The 21142-nt window shown below is 38.9% G+C and overlaps 1 protein-coding gene and 1 non-coding gene across 8 annotated transcripts in view; both read left to right on the top strand.

Moving 5' to 3' along the window:
- The window catches only part of UTRN (utrophin), a 504099-nt gene that overhangs the window by 439952 nt on the left and 43005 nt on the right, over positions 1–21142 (top strand). For all 7 annotated transcript variants that reach the window (XM_028510941.2, XM_036024842.1, XM_036024843.1 and 4 more), the window contains 4 exons: positions 2935–3020; positions 7633–7790; positions 9853–10019; positions 15311–15422. In XM_028510941.2, coding sequence (XP_028366742.1) covers positions 2935–3020; positions 7633–7790; positions 9853–10019; positions 15311–15422 — 523 coding nt within the window. The remainder of the gene's footprint in view (positions 1–2934; positions 3021–7632; positions 7791–9852; positions 10020–15310; positions 15423–21142) is intronic.
- Positions 1841–1974, top strand: LOC114495873. Its single transcript, XR_003684536.1, has one exon. It is a non-coding gene; the product is annotated as a U11 spliceosomal RNA (small nuclear RNA).

The raw sequence follows: 21142 nt of genomic DNA on the forward strand, positions 1-21142 counted from the left end.
TAGAAAAACTGAGATAAAATATCTAGTTGGTTTACCACACAAAGATGACTATGAAGGGCAAATAAACTAATACGTAGAAAGGCCTTTATGGGAAATAAAGATGAAATTGATTCATTTTCTGAGAGTTCACAGCCTCCCTCAAGTTTTATCTTCCCAGGGTAAAAGATCTTAATTTCATAATCTTCCTTCTAGATTTATTGGAAATTGAAATTATTTAATTCATGATTTAAAGCAATAGTCTAGAATATGTGGTTCAAATTCTTTTGTTTCTACAGAAAATATTAACCTCACTTGCTGTAGTGGGAGGTCATTTTTCCACTTTTCCAAGATGTATGTAATTTACTAAGGTGCATCTCTTTCCAGTTAAACCAATGTCAGGAGTTAATTCTGAAAATTCTCAGGGAGCCAAATACTTAAGTATTGGGTTATGTCATTCAATAATAAAATTCATTATCTCTCTATTGTCTCTCGAATTCAAATACCTTTTTTTAACATCAAAGTCCTCCTCCCCATGTCACCTAGACAACTTTATCAACAACTTAGCCTTGATGTCAGTCCTTGCCACCTGAATGAGTCCCATCACTGGTGCTCACGCACTTCCCTCTGTTCCCTTCCCTATGCTTTTCCTGTGATACTGACTTTCTCCTGGGCAGGGCAGGTGAGCCATGTCATGCCTGCAATGTCCAACTTACCCTCTTTATTAAACATTGTCAGACTAAGGGATGTTCAAACTAATCATCCATCATTAGTCAGCCACAGTGATCTTGTACTTGATTATTTTCCTGCATAAAGGTTGGTTTCATGTTTTCCTATGGTTCTCTAGTTTTCTTGTCTCACTTCCCCAGCTAGTGTGGGAGCATATCATGGGTAGGAATTGTGTCTGTACTTTTCTATTGGTCCCCACAGTGTGTAGGGCAATGCTGGGGTCGTAGGAAGCTTTCATAACTGCAGATGGTGTGATGAATGAATGATTGACACTTTCTGAAGTCTTCCTGATGAGGTTCTTTTCTTATGTTGACACCACAGACTGGAGGTCATCTTCTAATGCCTATCATTGTGATCTTTTTTTTCCTTTATGGGATTGCTTTGTCCTCGGCCATATTCATGTATGAGTCTATTCACACAGCCTTTTGTTATCTTCTGCAAGTCTGTGCTCTGATTGTGTACAAAGAATAAAATTTCCTGATTTCTGGAAGAAAGAAAACAGACACTGTCTATTAGGAAATGCCTAAAAAATATGAAGTAGAAACAATACTTCCAGCATAGCTTGGTTTATGGTTATTTTGAAACTAGTATTTCTATAATTGTGAGAAACTGGAATAAATGTTAATTTAGAAATTCTGCTTAAATAGCTATATTTTTAAATGAAAGTACTACTTATTTCATAGGTCATTCCTAAATGTTGTGCATGTACATAGTAAGGGTTCAAGAAATGTTTTGGATATGATTTAACATAGATATGGACTCTGGGCCACTGTTTTAAAAATACATTTTACAATCCCTAAACACATTTCACTTTTTTATTTAACTTATACTTTATATGTCATGGTATGTACACAGAAACTTACTTGAGTACTTATAATTTGAGACTGGAAGATATAAATTACTATTAATAGTGTAAAAATACCAATAAGATCAAGATTTAAATTCAGTTTGACAATAAGACTACCCAAAATTAAAGTTCCATAATATAAATACTTACCTGTTTTTTAAACAGCATGAATGACTAAATTTTATGCATTCATATAATTATGTAAAAGTTTGTTTATAGGTTTTAAGTGTGTCCTACTTATAAGTTGAAAACATATTTTAAGAAAATTAACAATAAAAATTTAAACTGAAAAAGGGCTTCTGTTGTGAGTGGCTCACGTAGGGCAGCTTGATTGCTCTACGTGCGGAATCAACATCAAGAGATTTCGGAAGCATAATTTTTTGGTACCTGGGCAGCTAGTGATCGTTGGTCCTGGTGCCCTTGACATACTTAAAAAAAATTTAAATTGAAAACTGATTCTGGATATGAAATAATAAAGGTAGCAATAGAGACTTTTTTCTTGACTGTGTGTGATTCCATAGCAAGGATAATAATATTTTTAATTTTTGTATTTTCTGCATTTACCCTTCCTTATCCCTAGGATCTAGTATAGTGACTAACACTTGGTAGACAGTTCAGTAATTCTTTGATAAATGATGGAATGAAGACAACTTTCTGCTTTAAAGATAAAGCTTTTCTTCTAGTCTGGTTATAAGTGAAATTGACAGGGTCTGTCATTGGCATAGTATAAAGCTAAAAGAAGTGCTATTTCCTCACACTGACTAATTTATGCATTTTGTATATAATTGTAATTTAGTACTTCCCCAAACAGATTCCGCATCTGTCTAAAATCATTAACTAGTGTATTTTCAATAGTAACATAAAGACTGCATTGACCGAGAGCCAACATTAATAGAGACAATATATTTTTAAGCATTTGGCAGATATAAGCCCTCAGTATACAGTTAATTTTTTAGTCAGTTTTCTTACTTTTGATCTTAGATACATCTTGCTGAATTAGCTCACATGCATATTATATGTATCTATTTTGAATCTTGCATTTATAATGATTAACAAATAGATTTTAATTCATAGTATTTATAAAAATGAAATCTTTTCAGTTTTATAATCAAAGTTTTTATTTTGCCTTAGTTCTTCCTAGTTCATATGTTGTATGTAAAGTGACCTCAGGCTGTATGTTCTCCCAGACTAGGTCAAACATACTATTAAAATATGTCACAAATTATGGTGTGGGTTTAACATTAATTTTTAAACATGAATAGTAAAGTTATATTTATGATGCAATTATTTTTAATGGTTTACCCTCTAGAAACAAGATCTTCAGAAATATTTTACATACTGTTTTAAATTCATGTAATACATTGAGATTCTTATCATTTCAGGGGTCGGACTGGAAAAATTAGAGTGCAGAGTCTGAAGATTGGATTGATGTCTCTCTCTAAAGGTCTTTTAGAAGAAAAATACAGATGTATGTATTTCCTGTACCGATAGTGTTTTTAGTGATGACAATGACAATTTATTTTGGACTAGTTTTATATGACTTGCCAGTAATAATAGTTATTTTTAACCTTTGTTATACACGTCCAGGCTAGATGAAAGGTGTCATTACAAAATGAACTCGTATGGAATGAAATTTTGATTATAGGATCAAGAGGTGAGGTGCTGTGATGGAGTGAGAACCAACTACAAATTACATATCATTTAATTCTCAGAATAATCACCCCATAATGATGTTGGCAGTGTGATTTCAATTTTCCAGGTGACAAAATTAATGCTGAGCCAGGTTAAAAATATGGCCACAGGCTGCAGTGACAATGATCAGACTAAAACTAGATCACAGAGTTTTCTGACTCCGGAGCCCAAGCCTTTTCTATTTCTGTATACTTCAGTGCTTTAAAAAAATTAAGATGGGCTAGAACCTTTATACTATACTATCTTACTAGAACCTTGAGTGTTTCCAATACTTAAAAAAAATCAAGATGGAATGGAACTATTGTAGACACAGACAAATAATTATACAGTGTGAAAAAATAGTGATAAAAAACATTTTTTATTTTGTTAAGTTTATTTTTATTCACCAAAAAAATTAGCGGTGTCTGTTTATCTGCTAGTTAATGAAGGGCATCTCAGCATTTGCAAGAGGACAGGCTCATGGGCCAGAGGGACCTGACTTCAAACCTCGGCTCCACCACGTAGTGGCCGAGTGACCTCGGGCAGGGTGCAAGGTCCCGTGGAGTACTGGCTGCAGCTGAGAGGTGATATTACTTCCATTTCATGCTCCAGGAAGCTGAAATTTAGGAAATTTTCTTCAGCTGAAGAACGAAGCTAGTAATTCTTGTTTTGAGAGCAATTAGAGATAATATGTGAAAAGTACCGAGAAATAGCTAGTTGTTGAATAAATGGTAGCAATTGCTGCTGTCTCCAAACTCCTATCTACTGTAAAATATCTCTTGATTTAATTTTTTTCCATAACAATGTGAGTTCCTCGATTCTGCCATACATACTCCCAGGAGGTTCCTTACAGGTATATCCATACATTTGTGGGAGAGGGGAGGGTGTTCTTCACGAATGGAGAGATCCCCAAAGCAAGAGACTATTTGATCACAAGTCCTATAAGCTTTTCTAAGCTTTGCATCTTATGTGAACATACATACCTTAAAAAAATAGTTTCCTTTCTGGTATGGCTGTGAGATGATTTGATTTTCAGTTGTTGGTCTACATCAAGAAGGCTCGTTTCTCTCACACAGTTTGCAAGAGTGACAGGTGAAAGGAGATGTAGATTCCTCTGAAAGGAAAAGCCGATTGTGGGGTCAGCTGGTGAGGGGCCTGCACGGAGTCAGAACTCCATGCAGGAAGACGCTTTGCACAAGGCTTTTGTTTGGTGGCACTTTATCCAGAATTTAAATCATCTTCAGCATCATAATCGTCAAAAGGTACCATTTTCAAAGCTAAAAGAGTTATTTCTGTAATTAGAGGGGAAGAAAAATGTGAACGAAAGCATTAGTGTACAAAATTAGAAAAGCACTTTTTCATTATCTGTGCTTTGGGGTTTTCATGTGCCCCTGAAGGAATGTCAGGTTCTCAGAAAGTAACAATTATGTCGTGGCGCTCAATTTACGCTGAAACGCATGCAGATTCAGCCTCACGGTTCATTGTCAACAACCGTGTCATCTATTTTTCCCTCCATCACTGCTTCCCGCCTCTCGACGTTTTGAAGCTGATTATCAGGGAGTAACCTGACAACACACTATTATGTATAAAAGATGTCTTTTTCTATCCACATACCTTCAAATGTATTTCTAAAATGTGTAATTTTAAAATGAGGGTGTTTTGAAATGGATGTACTCAAATGCTTGGACTACAATGGACACACTTTCTGCAAATGTGGGGACCTTAATGTTTTGTGTAATTTAACAGTAAAAGTTCAGACTATGCAGGAAAAGCAGAAGCCCCTGAATGAGAATTTCTGATATTTAATTCAATCCATGAAGTGTGCCTTTTTTATTTTATTTATTTAGAGAGAAGGGAAGGGAGGGAGAAAGAGAGGGAGAGAAACATCTATGTACAAGAGATACATCTGTTGGTTGCCTCTCGCACACCCCGAGCTGGGGGCCTGGCCTGCAACCCAGGCATGTGCCCTGACCAGGAACTGAACCAGCGACCTTTTGGTTCACAGGCTGGCACTCACTCCACTGAGCCATGCCAGCTAAGGCAAGTGTTCCTTTGTAGGACTTAATTAAATAAGAAGTCCCTTGGGTTGCCGTTTATAATCTAAATCTTTTTGGGGAGTCTTGAGACTCAGGCAATATTCTAAGGTTTTGTTTTACTTTTTACTCCAAGGCCCTTAGCGACTCTGATTCCAGTTTCGATTTCCCCAGTGATATGAGAACACTTCCTCTTACCACTTCCATTGTCAGGATTAACGTGCAAGACAATTTGCTTATCAAGCTCAGTGGCAAAGGTGCCGCCCTGGGTTACTTGGTATCTCTCTGAGCACTGATTTGCAATGGCTAATGTCAGTGTCTTTACCCTGGTGACAACCCCCTCTCTTCATGCCTTCTGGAGAGCATGCCTTGATTAGGTTCCAGCAACATCTTGGCCTTCCCGCCTATAGCTGGTGGCTTCTGTGCCTGATCGAGGACACACGAAGATGCTTCTCAGTGGCCTTTTGCATCTCTTCTGTGCCCATTTATTGGAATTTTGGTTTTAGATTGTGGCATTTCTCTGACTCGTTACCACATTCTGACATTCCTTTTTACTTTTGACTATGACATCAGAAATGTGAACTTGCATAAAAATTTAGTAATATGTCAAAATTTCCAATTTATCATCTTTTACATTCATCTTTTATATTTTGTGTGTACTTTGTGTATTTTACCTTAATGGTGGCACAGAAGCATAGCACCTGCCTCAAAAGCAGCAAGTTGGGCACAGTCGATCTCACTGCACATGCGCACTCCTCTGTAGAGATCATTATCCATATGAATCACCTGCGCTTACCTGAGGGTCCTCCTCCCAGGAGCAGTCTCAGAATAGGCACCACAGTAAGAATCCTGGACAAATACTTTCCAGCTACGCTAGTCTTTTGATAAATCAAAAGAAACGAGTACCTCTAACCAAATCTAAATAAACAAATGATAATAAAAATTAAATTTATCTTAATTGAATTTGCTTTCCCTTTATATGCTTATAATTAAAGTCATATTTCTTTGTAAGTACTGTGTCAATATCACTAAGCTTGGCTCAGCTGTTTGAAAGTTCATTGTTGGCAGTGTTAGATCCGGCGTTATTTCCCTTTAAAATAAAAAGAATATACATTTTTTTTAAATTTTATTTTAATCATTGTTCAAGTACAGTTTTCTCCCTTTTATTCCCATTCCAGCCCACCCATCCAACCCTCCCCACTTCCCTCCCATTACCACCCTCCCCCTAGCTTTTGACCATGTGTCCTTTAAATTTGTTCCTATAAACCCTTCCCATTCTCCCCTGAAAAAGAATATACATTTTGATCTGACGTTTGTTTATCAGGTATTTTTGAAAAATTGTTTTCCGGTTCCAATAAATACTCCTCTTTCTTCTATTCTTGGAAACTTCACATAAAAAGCTTTAGAGTTTACATGATTATGAATTTTCAGAACTTGGAAATTTCTTTCCAAAAAGTATTAGTTTCTATAATAAAGTAGGTTGTTTTCACATGAAATTTCTCCCTACTGCTACAGTAACTTATTTAACCATATTAGCTTTATTGCTGGGAACAAAGTAATAATTTCAATCTGCATAATATTTAAAGTGGTGAATAGATGATAAGACAATAATGGAAAGGAGAGTTTTAATTTTATTGAATGAAGAAAGTTATAAAATAAATTAGTGGTTTTTCTAGTGAACAGAAAGGCCTAAGAAACTGTGAGATTTGTTACTATGTCCTTAACATTTGAATAAATGTATTTTATTACATGCAATGAAGTAAAACAAACATACTTTTTATAGCTAGTAAGGAATGAGACTGATTTGGCCTCAAATAACAAACCTAGAAATAAAAAACACTTTCCCGTGCTTTTTACTCTTTCTTACATAAAGTAGATTCGAGGATAGAACACTTCGAAGGAAGCAAATACATAGTTTAACAGAATATTAAATTTAGGAGTGAACACAAGAAGTTTGTAAACAAATCTGGTAAGATTGGAAGATGTGCTGCTTGAGGCACATTTCTTCCTCCGACAAGTCTCGAAGGAAGCTTCGTGTGGGCTCACAGGGTCTCGGTAGGAGGGAAAGCCTTTATTGAAACCATCTAGTGAAACCCACATGCATTTATTGCACCATTTGGAGAGGAGATTTGTAGTGGTTGGTCTACTGACACGTGTTGGCATACAACGGCAGTCTGTTCTAAGAAGTGTGTGTGGTTAACCCGTTTCTGATTACAGATGCGCAGAGTGTCAAGGTTGTCAGAATGCAGGAGACAACTAGTTCATTCATGTCCCCACCCACTGTTTCTAGTCTACAGGGTTCAGTCCCCAAAACCAAAGACGTGAATGTACACTGCGGGCGGATGGGAGCTAACCTCTCGCCTCTCCTCCTTGTAGATCTCTTCAAGGAAGTGGCAGGACCTACAGAAATGTGTGACCAGAGGCAGCTCGGCCTCTTACTCCACGATGCCATCCAGATCCCCCGGCAGCTGGGAGAGGTAGCCGCTTTCGGAGGCAGTAACATTGAGCCCAGTGTCCGCAGCTGTTTCCAGCAGGTAAACACGAAGGCTCGCCGGTGTGTAGGCTGCACGGAGAAAGGGTTTTGAGGATGTTCCAAGAAATGGAGCAGAGGACTTGGGCTGGAGCCAGATGGTGGAGGGCATTGGGTACCATCCCAGCAAGTTTGTGTTTTGTTTCTTAAGGCATATTTGATCAAGAAATAGCTGCTGCCCCCAAGGAGACCTACTGCTTCTCAATGTAAAACATCAAAAGCATTTAACATGTGCTATCACACAGGTGGCGGTCACAAGGCCCGTGGGCTGAATCCGGCCCTCCACCTGATTTTATCCAGCCCGGGCACCTTGTTTCTACCCGGTGACAGAGCCGAGCTCTTGCTCAACTGTTGAGTAGTTACATTTCTACAGTCCTAAAGTTACATTCGGCCCTTTGAAGGCAACCGCAAGGCTGATGTGGCCCCCAGTGAAATGAGTCTGACGCCCCTGAGCTATCAGATGGCTGTGATTTGGCCTTGCCTTTGCCCTGGGCTCCTCTTTTGTCACTGGTCCCCTTGCTCCCTGCTTGTTCCTCCGTTCTTGCCTTAGTGCCTTTGGACATGTGTCCTCGGTTCAAAATGTTCTCCTTGTCCTCCACCCACAAACTCCCTTCTCATTGCTGATCCATATTTGTTCTTTAGATCTTTGCTTAAATCTCATCTCCTCTGAAATCCTTCTCTGAGCCCTTTGGATGAGATCAAGTATCTCACTGTATTCCCCCGAGTCTCCTCTGCCTTCTTATTATGCTCATTACAATTGTAATTGCATACTAAATTGCATAATTGTTTATTTAGATTTTTCTTCCATATAAACCTAAGCTTATGAACAAGGATAATTTTTATTATTTTATTATTGTATCCCTGTGTGGAGTGCCTTAAATGTCACAGCTACTTAATAAATATTCACTAAATACATTAATAAAAGCCCTGAGTCTCTTGGAGGCAAGATTTTTAAAATGTATAAATTAAAAATGTTATCAAACTAAAGTCTTTGCTTCGAGAACTTTTGTACAAAAGGAAAATGATATACAAAGTTGTATACTGGTCTAAGTTACTGATGTTAAACTGGAAAAACATGTTAGTTTCTTTTTAATGCTTACTCTATGTAAAGCATTTTAGAACTGTTAAAAAAGAGAACTGCTACTACTGATATTCTACATTTGCATAAAGTACAAGCCTACAGATATTTTCTCAAAGCATATTCAGTGATTTATCATTGCAGAGAAAAAAAATGCTCACACCATTCCTTAAATGCGAATTGATTTTATGGGTTATTACATTTTATAATAGACCTTCTTCTTGTTTTAGGGATACAAAAAAAATACTGATTGAAAATTCTAAATATAATTTCCCATGCTCCATTTCATAGAATGACCTTGACAACAGCGGAAGAAAGATATTGATACAAATTCAGCTTTGCCCATACGAAAGTAAATTAGTAGTCAGATTTGCAGGGAGACTATAAGATGTTTCATACATTTTGTTATAAATTTGGAAATCTTGCCAAGTACGTCCGTCGTAATGTGCCCCCAGCATGATATTGTCACAGGACTGGAGCAGGACACAGAAATAATTCTTTCTATGTAGCATGTGTGATGGCCTTCAAGTTTGGAAAGGAATCGTGAGTCTGTACTTGCACCAATTTTTACTCTTAGGTGAGCGAACTTTATGGAATTCAAGTCCATGTGTGAAGAGTGCCTAGATTGTTAAGGTTTTGTTTTTGTGTTTTTTTAATCTGAGTATGTGAAGGTTCTTGGATTTTTTCCTTCTTTCTATATGACAGTTTCTGCTTTTTCTCCTTTTAAATTCTAAAATTTTCTTTCCTTATAGAGCCATACATATTTCATGATTTCACTGACCCGGAAAGAACTACATAACTTTCTTTTTAACTCTGCACAGATTTTCAGAAGATTATGAAGCAAGGACACTTGTTGCAAGTTTTGATCCAGAAATTTTCTTCACTTTTTTTTTCTTTAAACCCATTCATTTCTACTTCAAATACTATCGTCATTTATCTGGTTTCTACATATATGGAATCTACTTTAAAGTATTTGTTTCTTCGCCAGAATAACAACAAGCCAGAGATCAGCGTGAAAGAATTCATAGACTGGATGCACCTAGAGCCCCAGTCCATGGTCTGGCTGCCCGTGTTGCACCGAGTGGCCGCGGCGGAGACCGCGAAACATCAGGCCAAATGCAACATCTGTAAGGAATGTCCGATCGTCGGGTTCAGGTACGATCTCCCACCAGCGGTGGCAGGGGACCGTTTTCTGTCCTGTACGTGTTACCCCAGTGCATGTCTGTCATCCCTTCCGTTTTTCCCCGTTGGGGGGTGTGCCTCCAAAATAAATGAGAGGCTCAGCGTATCCCATCTGTCTAAAGACGGCATTTCTTCTTAGAGCCAGTGCGTGAAGTGTGTTATCGTTATTATTATCAATAGTATTTTGCTTGAGAACAAAATACCTTTCTGAATTTCTGTGACGTATTTCACAGAAACGTTCATGCATGACAGTCGCACAACTTGTTCTACAGAGGTGGCCCTGATGGAATTCAGTGCTGTTCCGAGGCCTTTGGCTCCAAAGTGGCAGGCAGAGAGCGAAATTTAAATAGTAACCCCGAGTTAATCCAGTTACTTTGTCTTACTTCTGCCAAGTTTGGTGTGAGGTGGATTCCTCCTGCTCCCCTGCACCCGAGGAGCTGCACCGTCGTGCTGTAATGCAGTCAGTGTGTCAGACTCATCAGTCCGCGGCCCCAGGGCGGAGAGTGCAGGGTCTGTGGGGGCCCCAGGACGAAGTGTCTGGGCTGTCAGGGTCGTTCGCCTCTTTATGGTAAGGTAAGAAGACAACCTGTTGTCTTTGGAAATCAATTATGAAAAACACAAACCTATTCTCGGCAGTGGAACTCAAGGGTTTGTGTGTACCTCTTATTTGTACCTGAAGAGGAATGAATTAAGAGGTTGATTTTTCAGACAGAGAGTCCGTCCACGTGGCTGGGATTGGTTGTGTTGGGCACAGTATCTGTACCAGCATCCTGAACGAAACAAAATTGCTTTCCTTGGACTGACTTTACTAGTGTAGTTTGTATGAAGAGTATCATTGTATTTTCTGCAGATGGCAGACAATAAATTTCCTATTCTTCCATCACGGATGCTGGGGAGCCAGTCTAAACTGCTGTAAGTTCAGGTGCTTTGGTACCAGTGTGGCTGTACGTTCTAAGAGGATGGAGAAAGTCAGGGGACAGACTCAGCATGAACCTGACAGCCAGGATCACAGATGCCCCAGTGGAAGTCAGAGGGCAGACACTGGGAAGGGGAGGATGGAAGAGGTGCGGCTGCAATGCAGCAGGTTTCTTGGGCAGGCGCAGTGTGAAGCACCCTGTAGAGAGACACAGAGAGCAGAGGGATGACTGGAATGTAGCAAGCTCTGGAGAGGAGTGGGAAGACAAGCCAAATGAGATGGAACCATCAGCGCTAATAATCACTGCTGTTTATCCAGTGCTTACTGCATCCCGGGCACTGTGCTGAAACATGTTGCATTTGTTTTTTCATTTACTCTCCGTAAAAACCATGTGAGATTGGTAGGATTATCTCTACTTTACACATGAAAGAAGTAAGACTTAGAGATTAGACCACTTGCCCAAGGCCAGATATCCAATAAGTGCAGACAAAACTGGGATTCAAAAAGGATCTTTTTTACTCAGCAGTTCATGCCCTTAGCCAACATAGTGTTTTTTAAAAAGCTGATTAGATTTTTAGAAGAGGCGAGATTTGACATTAAGAAGAAATTAGATGATACTAAAAAGAACAATAGATTTACCCCTTTAATTATTAGACTAAAAATAGTATGCTGTGTCTAACGGAAACTGCAGGAGACATCAAAATGAACTGACTTGGGAAGACTGGCTTACATAAAACCTGCCACGTGTAGCCATTGCTGTAACCCAGAGATGTGTGGAGGGACCAGATTTCTCAGAGGCTGTGGATATGGCAAATGGGTTGTACCTTTAATGCTTTATTTCTTAAATAGAAAAAAAACATGAAACAACTGTAGCATGTCATTAAGATTTAACAAAGCTGAGATATGGGTACAGGGATGTCTACTGTTAGGGGAGGGCTGTCCTGAAAAAGTCCAGCTGTTGTTAATGTAACAAGAACCATTTGTGCAACATCGAAGTAACCTGGCAGCCAAGGAGAGTGGACTGGAATGCACATGCGTGAACAATGACAACCTCACTGTACAAGTCAGTGGGGGCAGTAGATGCTGTCAAGTGAGCATGGGACTGTGTGGCTGGCATTTTCAAAATGACCGAGCAAGTGGAGCAATGAATCTGCATTAAATTTTGTGTTAAGCTTGAACATTCCTCTGTGGAAATTTATTCAAAAGATTCAGAAGGCTGCAGCTATGGGCAGCTGGTGATTGGCAGCTTCATCGCGAGAACATAACTGTTCATGAATCACATCTTGTGCAGAGTTTTTTGGTGAAATGTCAAATCACCCAGGTGACTTAGCGCCCCCCTACAGTCCAGATTTGGTGCCCTGTGACTTCAATTTTTCCCAAAAATCTCTTCACCTTTGAAAGGGAAGAGATTTCAGAGATTTAGAAAAATACCATAGAGTTACTGATGGTGACTGGGAGAACTGTGTGAGGTCCCAAGGTACCTACTTTGAAGGGGACTAAAGCATCATTGTCCTGTGTACAGTGATTCTTGTATCTTCTTCAATAAATATCTCTCTTTCATATCACATGGCTTGATACTTTCTGGATAGACCTCAGACTCCCTGCTTTTGTAGAAACTTGAAATATTACATAAGAGAAAAATGAAAGAGCAGTCACAAAATGTGGACTATGTTATATGTTGAATTTCTAGTAATTTTAATGTAAAATTTATATGTAGATACCTCTAATATAAAGATGCAGAGTTGACCAGGTAGATGGTCAGAGATCAAGGTTACAGCGGGACATGCAGGAGGCAGTGTGTTGAGACCTAGCTCTGTAGGCTGGCTGCTTCATTTTGAATCCTGAACCTGCTGTTTGGCTGTGTCACTTTGGATAAGTTACTTGGCCTTCGTGAGTCTGGAGTATCTTCCACCTCAAATCATGTGAGCATTTCCTCCCAGAAACAGTTAATGCATGAAAAGTGACTGGGGAGGTATCCATCACAAAAAGAGCAGGCATTCCATAAATGCTAGCTTTTTCTTAATACCAATAACTAATAAACAGTAGTGGGAGAGGTGCTCACTCTGTAAGTGACATGGCACTGCTTACTGAAAAGCCTGAACAACGAAGGCTCAGTAGGAGGCAAGATTGATGAAAGGGCTATGAAAGGGAGAGGAAGATGATCAGGGTGCTTAAGAGAAGCGAAGAGCCATAGTGCTGTAGAAATCAGGAGGTGGGTTTCAGAAAGGTGGTAGAGATGTTAAGTGCAGCAGAGAGATTGGAAACATCCTACGTGAGAACAGACCTTTGACTCAGGAGAAGTCATTGGTAAATTTAGAAAGCCCTCCTTCCGTGTCATGGTAAAGGATGGGAGGCAGACTCAGGCTCTGGAAAATAAGTAGGTTAGTATGTGCAAATAGCTTGCTCAAGGAGTCTAGCCATAATTTGAAGAAAATGTGTCAGTGTATTGAAAATGGTAAGCTGGTCAGTGATATATTTATCTTCCTTATCCTTGCATGCATATGTGTGTGTGTGTGTGTGTGTGTGTGTGTGTGTGTATTTTCCCAGTTTTCTATTTTTCTATTTTGAGAATGTAGTCCATTAAAAATTTTCACTTTCTGAATGGAGAAGAAACATGTCTAGAATTGATATCTGGTTTAGGGATGAGACCAAGCAAAGGTTTCTTCAGACTAATCACCTTAATGATTGCACGAAGACTGTCAACAGAAGGAACAACATAAGAACAACTCCGGCAATTAAACGTGGCCAAGATGGTATGGGTTTCATTAGCTTTTCGGTAAAGGGTTTTCCCTTTTTCTGAGCTGTAAGGAGCAATGAAAAGCCAACTCCAGAAAGAAAGATGGAGGAGTATGGGCAGTATGCAGTAATAGTATTTATTTACCTATTTTTCTTCTCTGAACCTTCATAAATAATGCTAGAATTTTTCTGTAATTACTTCCAAATTAAATTTTAATGAAATTTTGGATTTGCAAAATGTTTGCAAGCTGGGAATTGTTTTAGTTAGGATTGCATACAGCTGCTTAATAGAAGCTTTGATGTTAGAAGTTTATTTTCTTTTCATAAAAAAAAGAAAGTCCTAGGAATCTAAGGTTGAATTGTGGCTTCCCAGTCATCTGGGACCATTGGTTCCCCACCCTGCAGTTTTATTGAGATAAAGTTGACATATAACATTATATAAGTTTAAAGTGTAGAACATGGTGATTTGATACACTTTCTGCGAAATATTTACCACCAGGTCAGGAACCCCTGCATCATGTCACATAATTCCCATTTCCTTTTTGTGTGGGTGTGTGGTGGGAACATTTACAATCTACTCTCTTAGCAACTTGTAAGTATGTAATACAGTATCATCAACTCGAGTCACCATGGCACACATGAAGTTCCTGGGACTAATTCCTCCTGTTACTGGAAGTCTGTACCCTGTGACCGACATCCCCCTTTTCGTAGCTGTGGCTTTATGCTCTGTCATTCTTAACATGGGGCTTCCATCTTCAAGGTCACCCCATGCTAACGGAAGGGCTCTTCTTGAAGTCAGGCTCATTTTCCGAGAAGGAGGTGGAAGGACCCTGCTTCTTCCCAACTGAGTCAGTCCCTTGAAATCCCCACTAGGAGTCCCACCCAGTGACTGTGACATGTCTCACACTGGTCACTGCCATCAGCAAGAGAGACTGAAAAATGTATTTTTATCAGGGCACGCGGCCCACTAGTAGTCCAAGGGTCTGGTCCCAGTGAAGAAAGGGAGAGCGGCTTTCTGCCATGGAGCATTCCGAAATAAACAGAAGTCCATTTAGAAGACAAGACGTCAGTCATATTTGCCACGCCATGCTGATAGGTCAAGAAATACTCGTGTAGGTGAATGTTTCAAACCAGGTCGCTTCCCTGCCAGAGTCAGCTGGATATAGTGGATGCCTATTGATTCTCTTGCCATCAATTTGGAAATGATTTTTGCGGGTCATTTTAGAAGCTACTCAGCACTTAATGGTGTACAATATTAACCTCATGTAACCTTTACATTTTGTTTCCATTTTCATTCTGTTAGTGCTGTTCTTTTTTTTCTTTTCTATTGATATGAATATATTTATGTTCTTCATTACTTCCTGCCATTCTGGCACATGGAGGATCTGGGAGATGTTTTCCATTCTGACCCGTAGAAACTGAAAATCTAGAGTTTCACTTATCTAAATAAGATTGTGCAAATGAAGGGCAATGTGGAGAATCGCTAAGTGAATTCCACATTTGTGGCCAGTATAGTTTTTGTGGTTTGGATGAATGAAATTCCTTCCATAAATGATTGATTTGGACTAACTAGAGGCATGCAAGCCAATGAATTTCCTTTTCTTCTCTCTAGGTATAGAAGCCTAAAGCATTTTAACTATGATGTCTGCCAGAGTTGCTTTTTTTCGGGTCGAACGGCAAAAGGTCACAAATTACATTACCCGATGGTGGAATATTGCATACCTGTGAGTACTGAGCCGTTGCTTGTTTGTTTGTTTTAATGTATTGCTTGTGGATTAACTGGCATCTAAAATTACTCAGTTTAGACAATGTTTGAGGGAACAATCACTTTTAAGGTTGCTTAACTATATTTTTTGTTGTTTTGGTTTTTTTAAGTAAATGTATCTATGTTGTATTCATGAACCAAATCATTATACTTTTTTCAGAAAAATTAATTAAATTTTATTTACATGTGTGTTTTGATTTTAAACAACTTTGTTGGCAGCAAACTCTTTTAAAAGCTCATGCTGACCTACATTGAACAATGGTGCTGTGTGATGAGGAGTCATGTTTCTTTTAGACACATTTAAAATGTGATTCCACAATTATATATTAACATTAACAAAAATGTTGAAAATGAAGAAGCTACCAACCAATATTTTTCCATGTGTCTGGCTTTATTTATTTATTTTTATGTTTACGTAGTTTTGGTCCTGCTATTTGCCGTGAACATGTCGTATAAGTTTTCCGCTCTGTTGTCATACAGGATGCTTTTTCCTTGTTACAGATTATTAATTGAGTGAATCATTCCAATTTATCTAACTGTTTCGTCAAATTTGGACATTTGCCTTATTTTCAATTTTCTGATATAATAAAGGACATTCATAAATATCTTTGTGGAGATAGCTCTTTACATATTTTACATAAATTATATTTCCGTAGAATAAAGTACCAGAAGTGGATGGTCTGGGTCAAAGAATGAGTATTTTCAGGGCCAAAATTCTTCATGTCAACTTCTTTTCCAGAAGAGGTTTATGTGATATTATTATCACACTTTGTTAATGTCCTGATTTTACTGTAGCCTCATTAGCACTGGATATTAATGAACTCTTATTGGTTCTTGGATCTAAAGCTATGCTTTCTTCATGTTCCGTCAGCAGCTGTTTTTTAGTCTCCTTCCAAATAGCAAACCAAAATTCATTCATAGAGCTATACATTTTCTTTGGTTGAGGGCACCAAGTTACTTTTTAGGTCAAACATTGACAGAAAGGCAGCAGTACTTATAAAATATATATCTCACTCACACTCTTCACTGCCTTCTGTGAAACACGGGCACCCCACATGTGGAGTGGAGACCTCCGGCCAGCGTTGCGGGACTGTCATAGATAACAAATGCAGGGTGCACAGTACCTTCAACCAGCAAAAAAATTCTCCCAAGAAAATGCGTGACGGACCACTTATTATTATGATTACCATATTTATTCACTCAACAAAACAGTATGAGTGCTAACCGTGTGTCAGACTCTGCTCAGCTCCGATGATTAATTCATCGGTGCGCTATAGAAATAGAGAAGATTACTGACTCTCCGGCGACTTCCCATTTAGGAGGAGGGGATCTTCGACAATGAACAAGGAAACAGATGAGGTCATTACAGACTGTAGCAAATGCCTTTAAATAAGTAAATGGATAATGAGAGAGAAGGTTAGAGGAGGTGCTGTAGGTAAATAAACCAGGGAATGATCTTTCTGAGAGGTTAATATGAGCTGAGATTGAAGGAGGAGAAAGAATCGGCTGTGTAATAGCTAGTGGAGGGAAGAGACAATACACAGTGGGGCCTGGAGTGGGAAGGGGCTGGCATGTCTGGGGGATGGGCGAGGGGGGGATGTTCCACAAGAGGCATGCAGTAGGTAGCACTGGCTATACACTCTGAAGTGACGAGAATGAAATGAAAATGTAGGGCTTGTTTCAAAACTATTGCAATTTCCAAGATGGCAAAAACACAGCACTAAGGCAAGTTCAGAGCTCTTCCAAGTGGGGGACGATGGGCACCTCCACCCGTCACACATCCGTGAAGCTCGCCCTGAGGCGGGAAAGAGATGGAAATGACTTGGGGTCTGAAAAGTACTGGGATGAATTTTCCCTGTCACCCAAGGGACAGTAGTAGGAGATGGGATTAAGAAAGGCTGGTGTCAAATTGTGCAGAACTCTCTTGGCTGTTGTAAGGAATTTGGATCAGGGAGAAATATGGAATTACCATTCCCATCATCATAGCTAGAAATTTAGAAAACTGTGTAATGTCAGAATGGAAAAAAACCATAAAGTAAGCTCAGTACTCCTCGGCTTCAGAACTTGTGAAACCCTTTACTCACCGAGTTTTGACTATAAAAAAGAATGTTTTAGCACTGGACACTTTCTGTGGTCTTGCCACACTTGCTAGAACTTGTATGAGTCACACAAGAGAAAAATTCTTCAATCACTTGTTGCTTGCTCACTACTCATTGGTTTTGGCACTCATCACGAATTCTGGAACGAGTTAACCATTGTGTATTAAAGGTGTACAAAAATGACTACATATTCAAAGATGTATAAAGTAAGCAAAGATGTACAAAATTACTATTTTTCTTGGTTTTAAATACAATAATCTATAATGATCTTGCAGAATTTGAAGTCTACATCTCTTCCATGTCAGTCATTGGGCAGTGGCAGCGTGCTTGAGCCTCACTGACACACTAATTAATTTCACTCTCCAGCTGTCATTTGTAAACACCTAAAACTCTTCTTGTTGTACAGTCTTCCCAAAGCCACTGGCATCATGTCTGAGACTACAGCTCCCCCACCTGTGTCGGCTGGCTCCCTTTCTGCAGACACGCTGCTTTGGGAGGTCCCTTGCCCCAGTCTGAAGTTTTCGTAGTGATTTTAACCAGCAGCCTACTCATCAACCATCTCCGATGACTGCTGGTTTTCTGCATTTGGCCCCACAACTTTTGATAAAATGCCTTTGAAAGGCATAGGCTTGAATTTAATGGTAATGAATTACTTGATGTAACAGCTTTTGTTTTTAGACGAGCTTTATATGATACATCCATCAAAATTTTACCCAGCATTCCCTAAACTCACTTGATGTCTGCCTTAGAAAATGAATTCAAATGTAACATTTTCAATACAGTGATAATAAATATCACTTGAGTATTAAATGGACCAGACCTTTCCATATAGATCTTCATGTTTGTATTTCTTTTTTAAATATATTTTATTGATTATGCTATTATAGTTGTCCCATTTCCCCTCTTTATTCCTCGCCACCCTGCACACCTCCTCCTGCCCACATCCCCCACTTAGTTCATGTCCATGGGTCATACATATAAGTTATTTGGCTTCTACATTTCCTCTACTATTCTTACCCTCCCCCTGTCTACTTTCTACCTACCATTTATGCTACTTATTCCCTGTACCTTTTCCCCTTCCCCACTGATAACCCTCCATATGGTCTCCATTTCTGTGATTCTGTTCCTGTTCTAGTTGTTTGCTTAGTTCATTTTGTTTTTATTTTTGTTTTTTAGGTTTGGTTGTTGATAGTTGTGAGTTTGTTGTCATTTTACTGTTCATATTTTTGATCTTTACATTTCATATAATTAGGGTTTGCTGACGATGAACTCCTTTAACTTGACCTTCTCTAGGAATCACTTTATCTGCCCTTCCATTCTAAATGATAGCTTTGCTGGATAGATTAAGAGAAAAGGAGCTTTGCTGGATAGAGTAAGAGAAAAGGAGACCTTTACCTACAAAGGAGTTCCCGTAAGATCATCAGCTGATTTCTCCAAAGAAACCTTACAGGCAAGAATGGGCTGGAAAGAAGTATTAAAAGTCATGAGTAGCAAGGACCTACATCCAAGATTGCTCTATCCAGCAAAGCTATCATTTGAACTGGAACGGATGTTTGTATTTCTTATAGCGTATCTCTGTTTGTCTTTAGGAAAGTGCTCTAGTCACATGACTAACTTGATTTCTTTCCCTTCAATTTCCTTTTTTAGCTGAATCTCAACATTTCTATGTTAAAAGCTTTCATGCTTTATCTTAAACCCTTAAGCTCCAGAAGTAGTTCTTGGAACATATCAGCTTATTATCTAAGACAATGTTTGTCTTTACATGTAGGAAGACTGACTAATGGTATATGAGTTGGGTATCATCGTTTGTTAAGGTATTTTATGAAACTGATAATAAAATATTTATATATAAAATGAAGTGGAATTTTTCTCTGAGAAATAATTTTTAAACTCTTATTTTCCTTGGTCATTCTATAATCCAAATTTGTACATTTAAGAACTCATTCATCTCAAAAAGAGTTTACAAGACATGACACAGACTGTATTTAATGCCCCCCACCATTCTCTATTCATGCAAATTTCACCAAAACAGCTCAGCTCTTACTCTGTGTGTGAGCTCTTTCCCAGCTCCGGTAGCCTCCCCTCACCAACACAGGCCATCCTGGGATTTCCACCCCAGCAGCCCCTTCTCCAGGGAATATTCGAGTCTGTGTTGTCTTCTGTTTGTGTGTGTGTGTGTGTGTGTGTGTGTGTGTGTGTGTGAGGTGCCCCTCAGTTGTCTTTTTAATTCCTTGAGGACCCTTTTCTTACTGTGGTTGGTTAATTCTGGCCTGTAAAAGCTCCATGAGCTCATATCTGCTGTTAGAAATACTAATTACAAAATATGAAAGCTGGAAAGAATCCAAGAGATCATCTAACTCATTTTCAAAGAAAAAAAAAACCTAAATCTTACAAAAGGTAAATGATTTATTCAAAGTTAGTGGCATGGATTTTTGATTTAACTCCATTAGGGAAGTATACACACAATTGAGCACATAAGCAAACATGTTTTCTGTATGCTTGCTGGACTGTACATTTGGTGGGGACCGTCTCTTATATAGGCACTTTACTGGGTACTGGAGATACAGAGAAAATATAATGGAGAGGAGACCTCTATGTGGAGAATTTCAACAAAGGACTAATATTTTTTAAATGATTAAGCTTATGGATCAAGATAATCGAATTTTTTCTTACTACGTGTGCACTACATGATTGAATTTGGGAATTATCCTTTACTTTTAAAATGCTATATTTTGTAATATTATTTTCATTTAATTTCACAATGAAAATTTTCATAGTGGATCTTTTTTTAAAATCATCTGTATTCTCTGTTGGAAATAACCTAAATTGAATTCAAATTAGAACTATTTTTATATGTCAGAACATGTGATAGTTCTTTAAGTTAGAGAAAATGATGAATTTCACACATGATTTATAGGAGTTTCTGGAGTTGCTGACAGGGTTGGGTAGGGTTGAATATGACAGAGAATGGAAAATGTTTGGAATTGCTACTGGGCACAAGCATGAGTCACTGAGGACTGAGTGAATTGATTGCCACACCAGCCCAGAGTGCAGCTGAGGTTAATTGGCAGGGTTTGCAGTCTGTGATTCTGCCATTGCTCTGCTGCTTTGGAATGAAAAAAAAAAAGGTAGTAGGCATAGTGAAAGGCCAAGGGAGTAAAGGATTCAAAGGTGTCAGTAATCTTGGGACAGATCTGGGCCATCCGCATGCTGAAGAAATCCCAAGGGGGGCTGAGGGGCTAGAGAACAGGATCACCGGGGGCAAGAATGGATTTATTTATATTTAAAAAGCAAGAGCAAGGGTCAGAAGCTTCCAGTCAGTGATAGGCTTCTCCAAGGTAGAGATTTGGGACTGAAAGATGTGTTGAGTCATGATGAGGCCTAAGGTGTGGCCATACCCCAGGGATTGAAGTGGGACGTGAAGGGTTGCAGAGATAAGATGGCCTGAGAAGATCATAAGTCTCTGGAAGGGACAGGTTTTGCTGTGTCTGGTCAAGTGCAGTCAAAGGGGAGTACATGGGCACATTGGTTTTAGTGGGTGATCAGGCTGAGGCTAAGGGAGAAACGGTGTACAGTGTTT

The sequence above is a fragment of the Phyllostomus discolor genome, chromosome 4 (genome assembly GCF_004126475.2).
Source record: "Phyllostomus discolor isolate MPI-MPIP mPhyDis1 chromosome 4, mPhyDis1.pri.v3, whole genome shotgun sequence".
NCBI classification, from domain to species: domain Eukaryota; kingdom Metazoa; phylum Chordata; class Mammalia; order Chiroptera; family Phyllostomidae; genus Phyllostomus; species Phyllostomus discolor.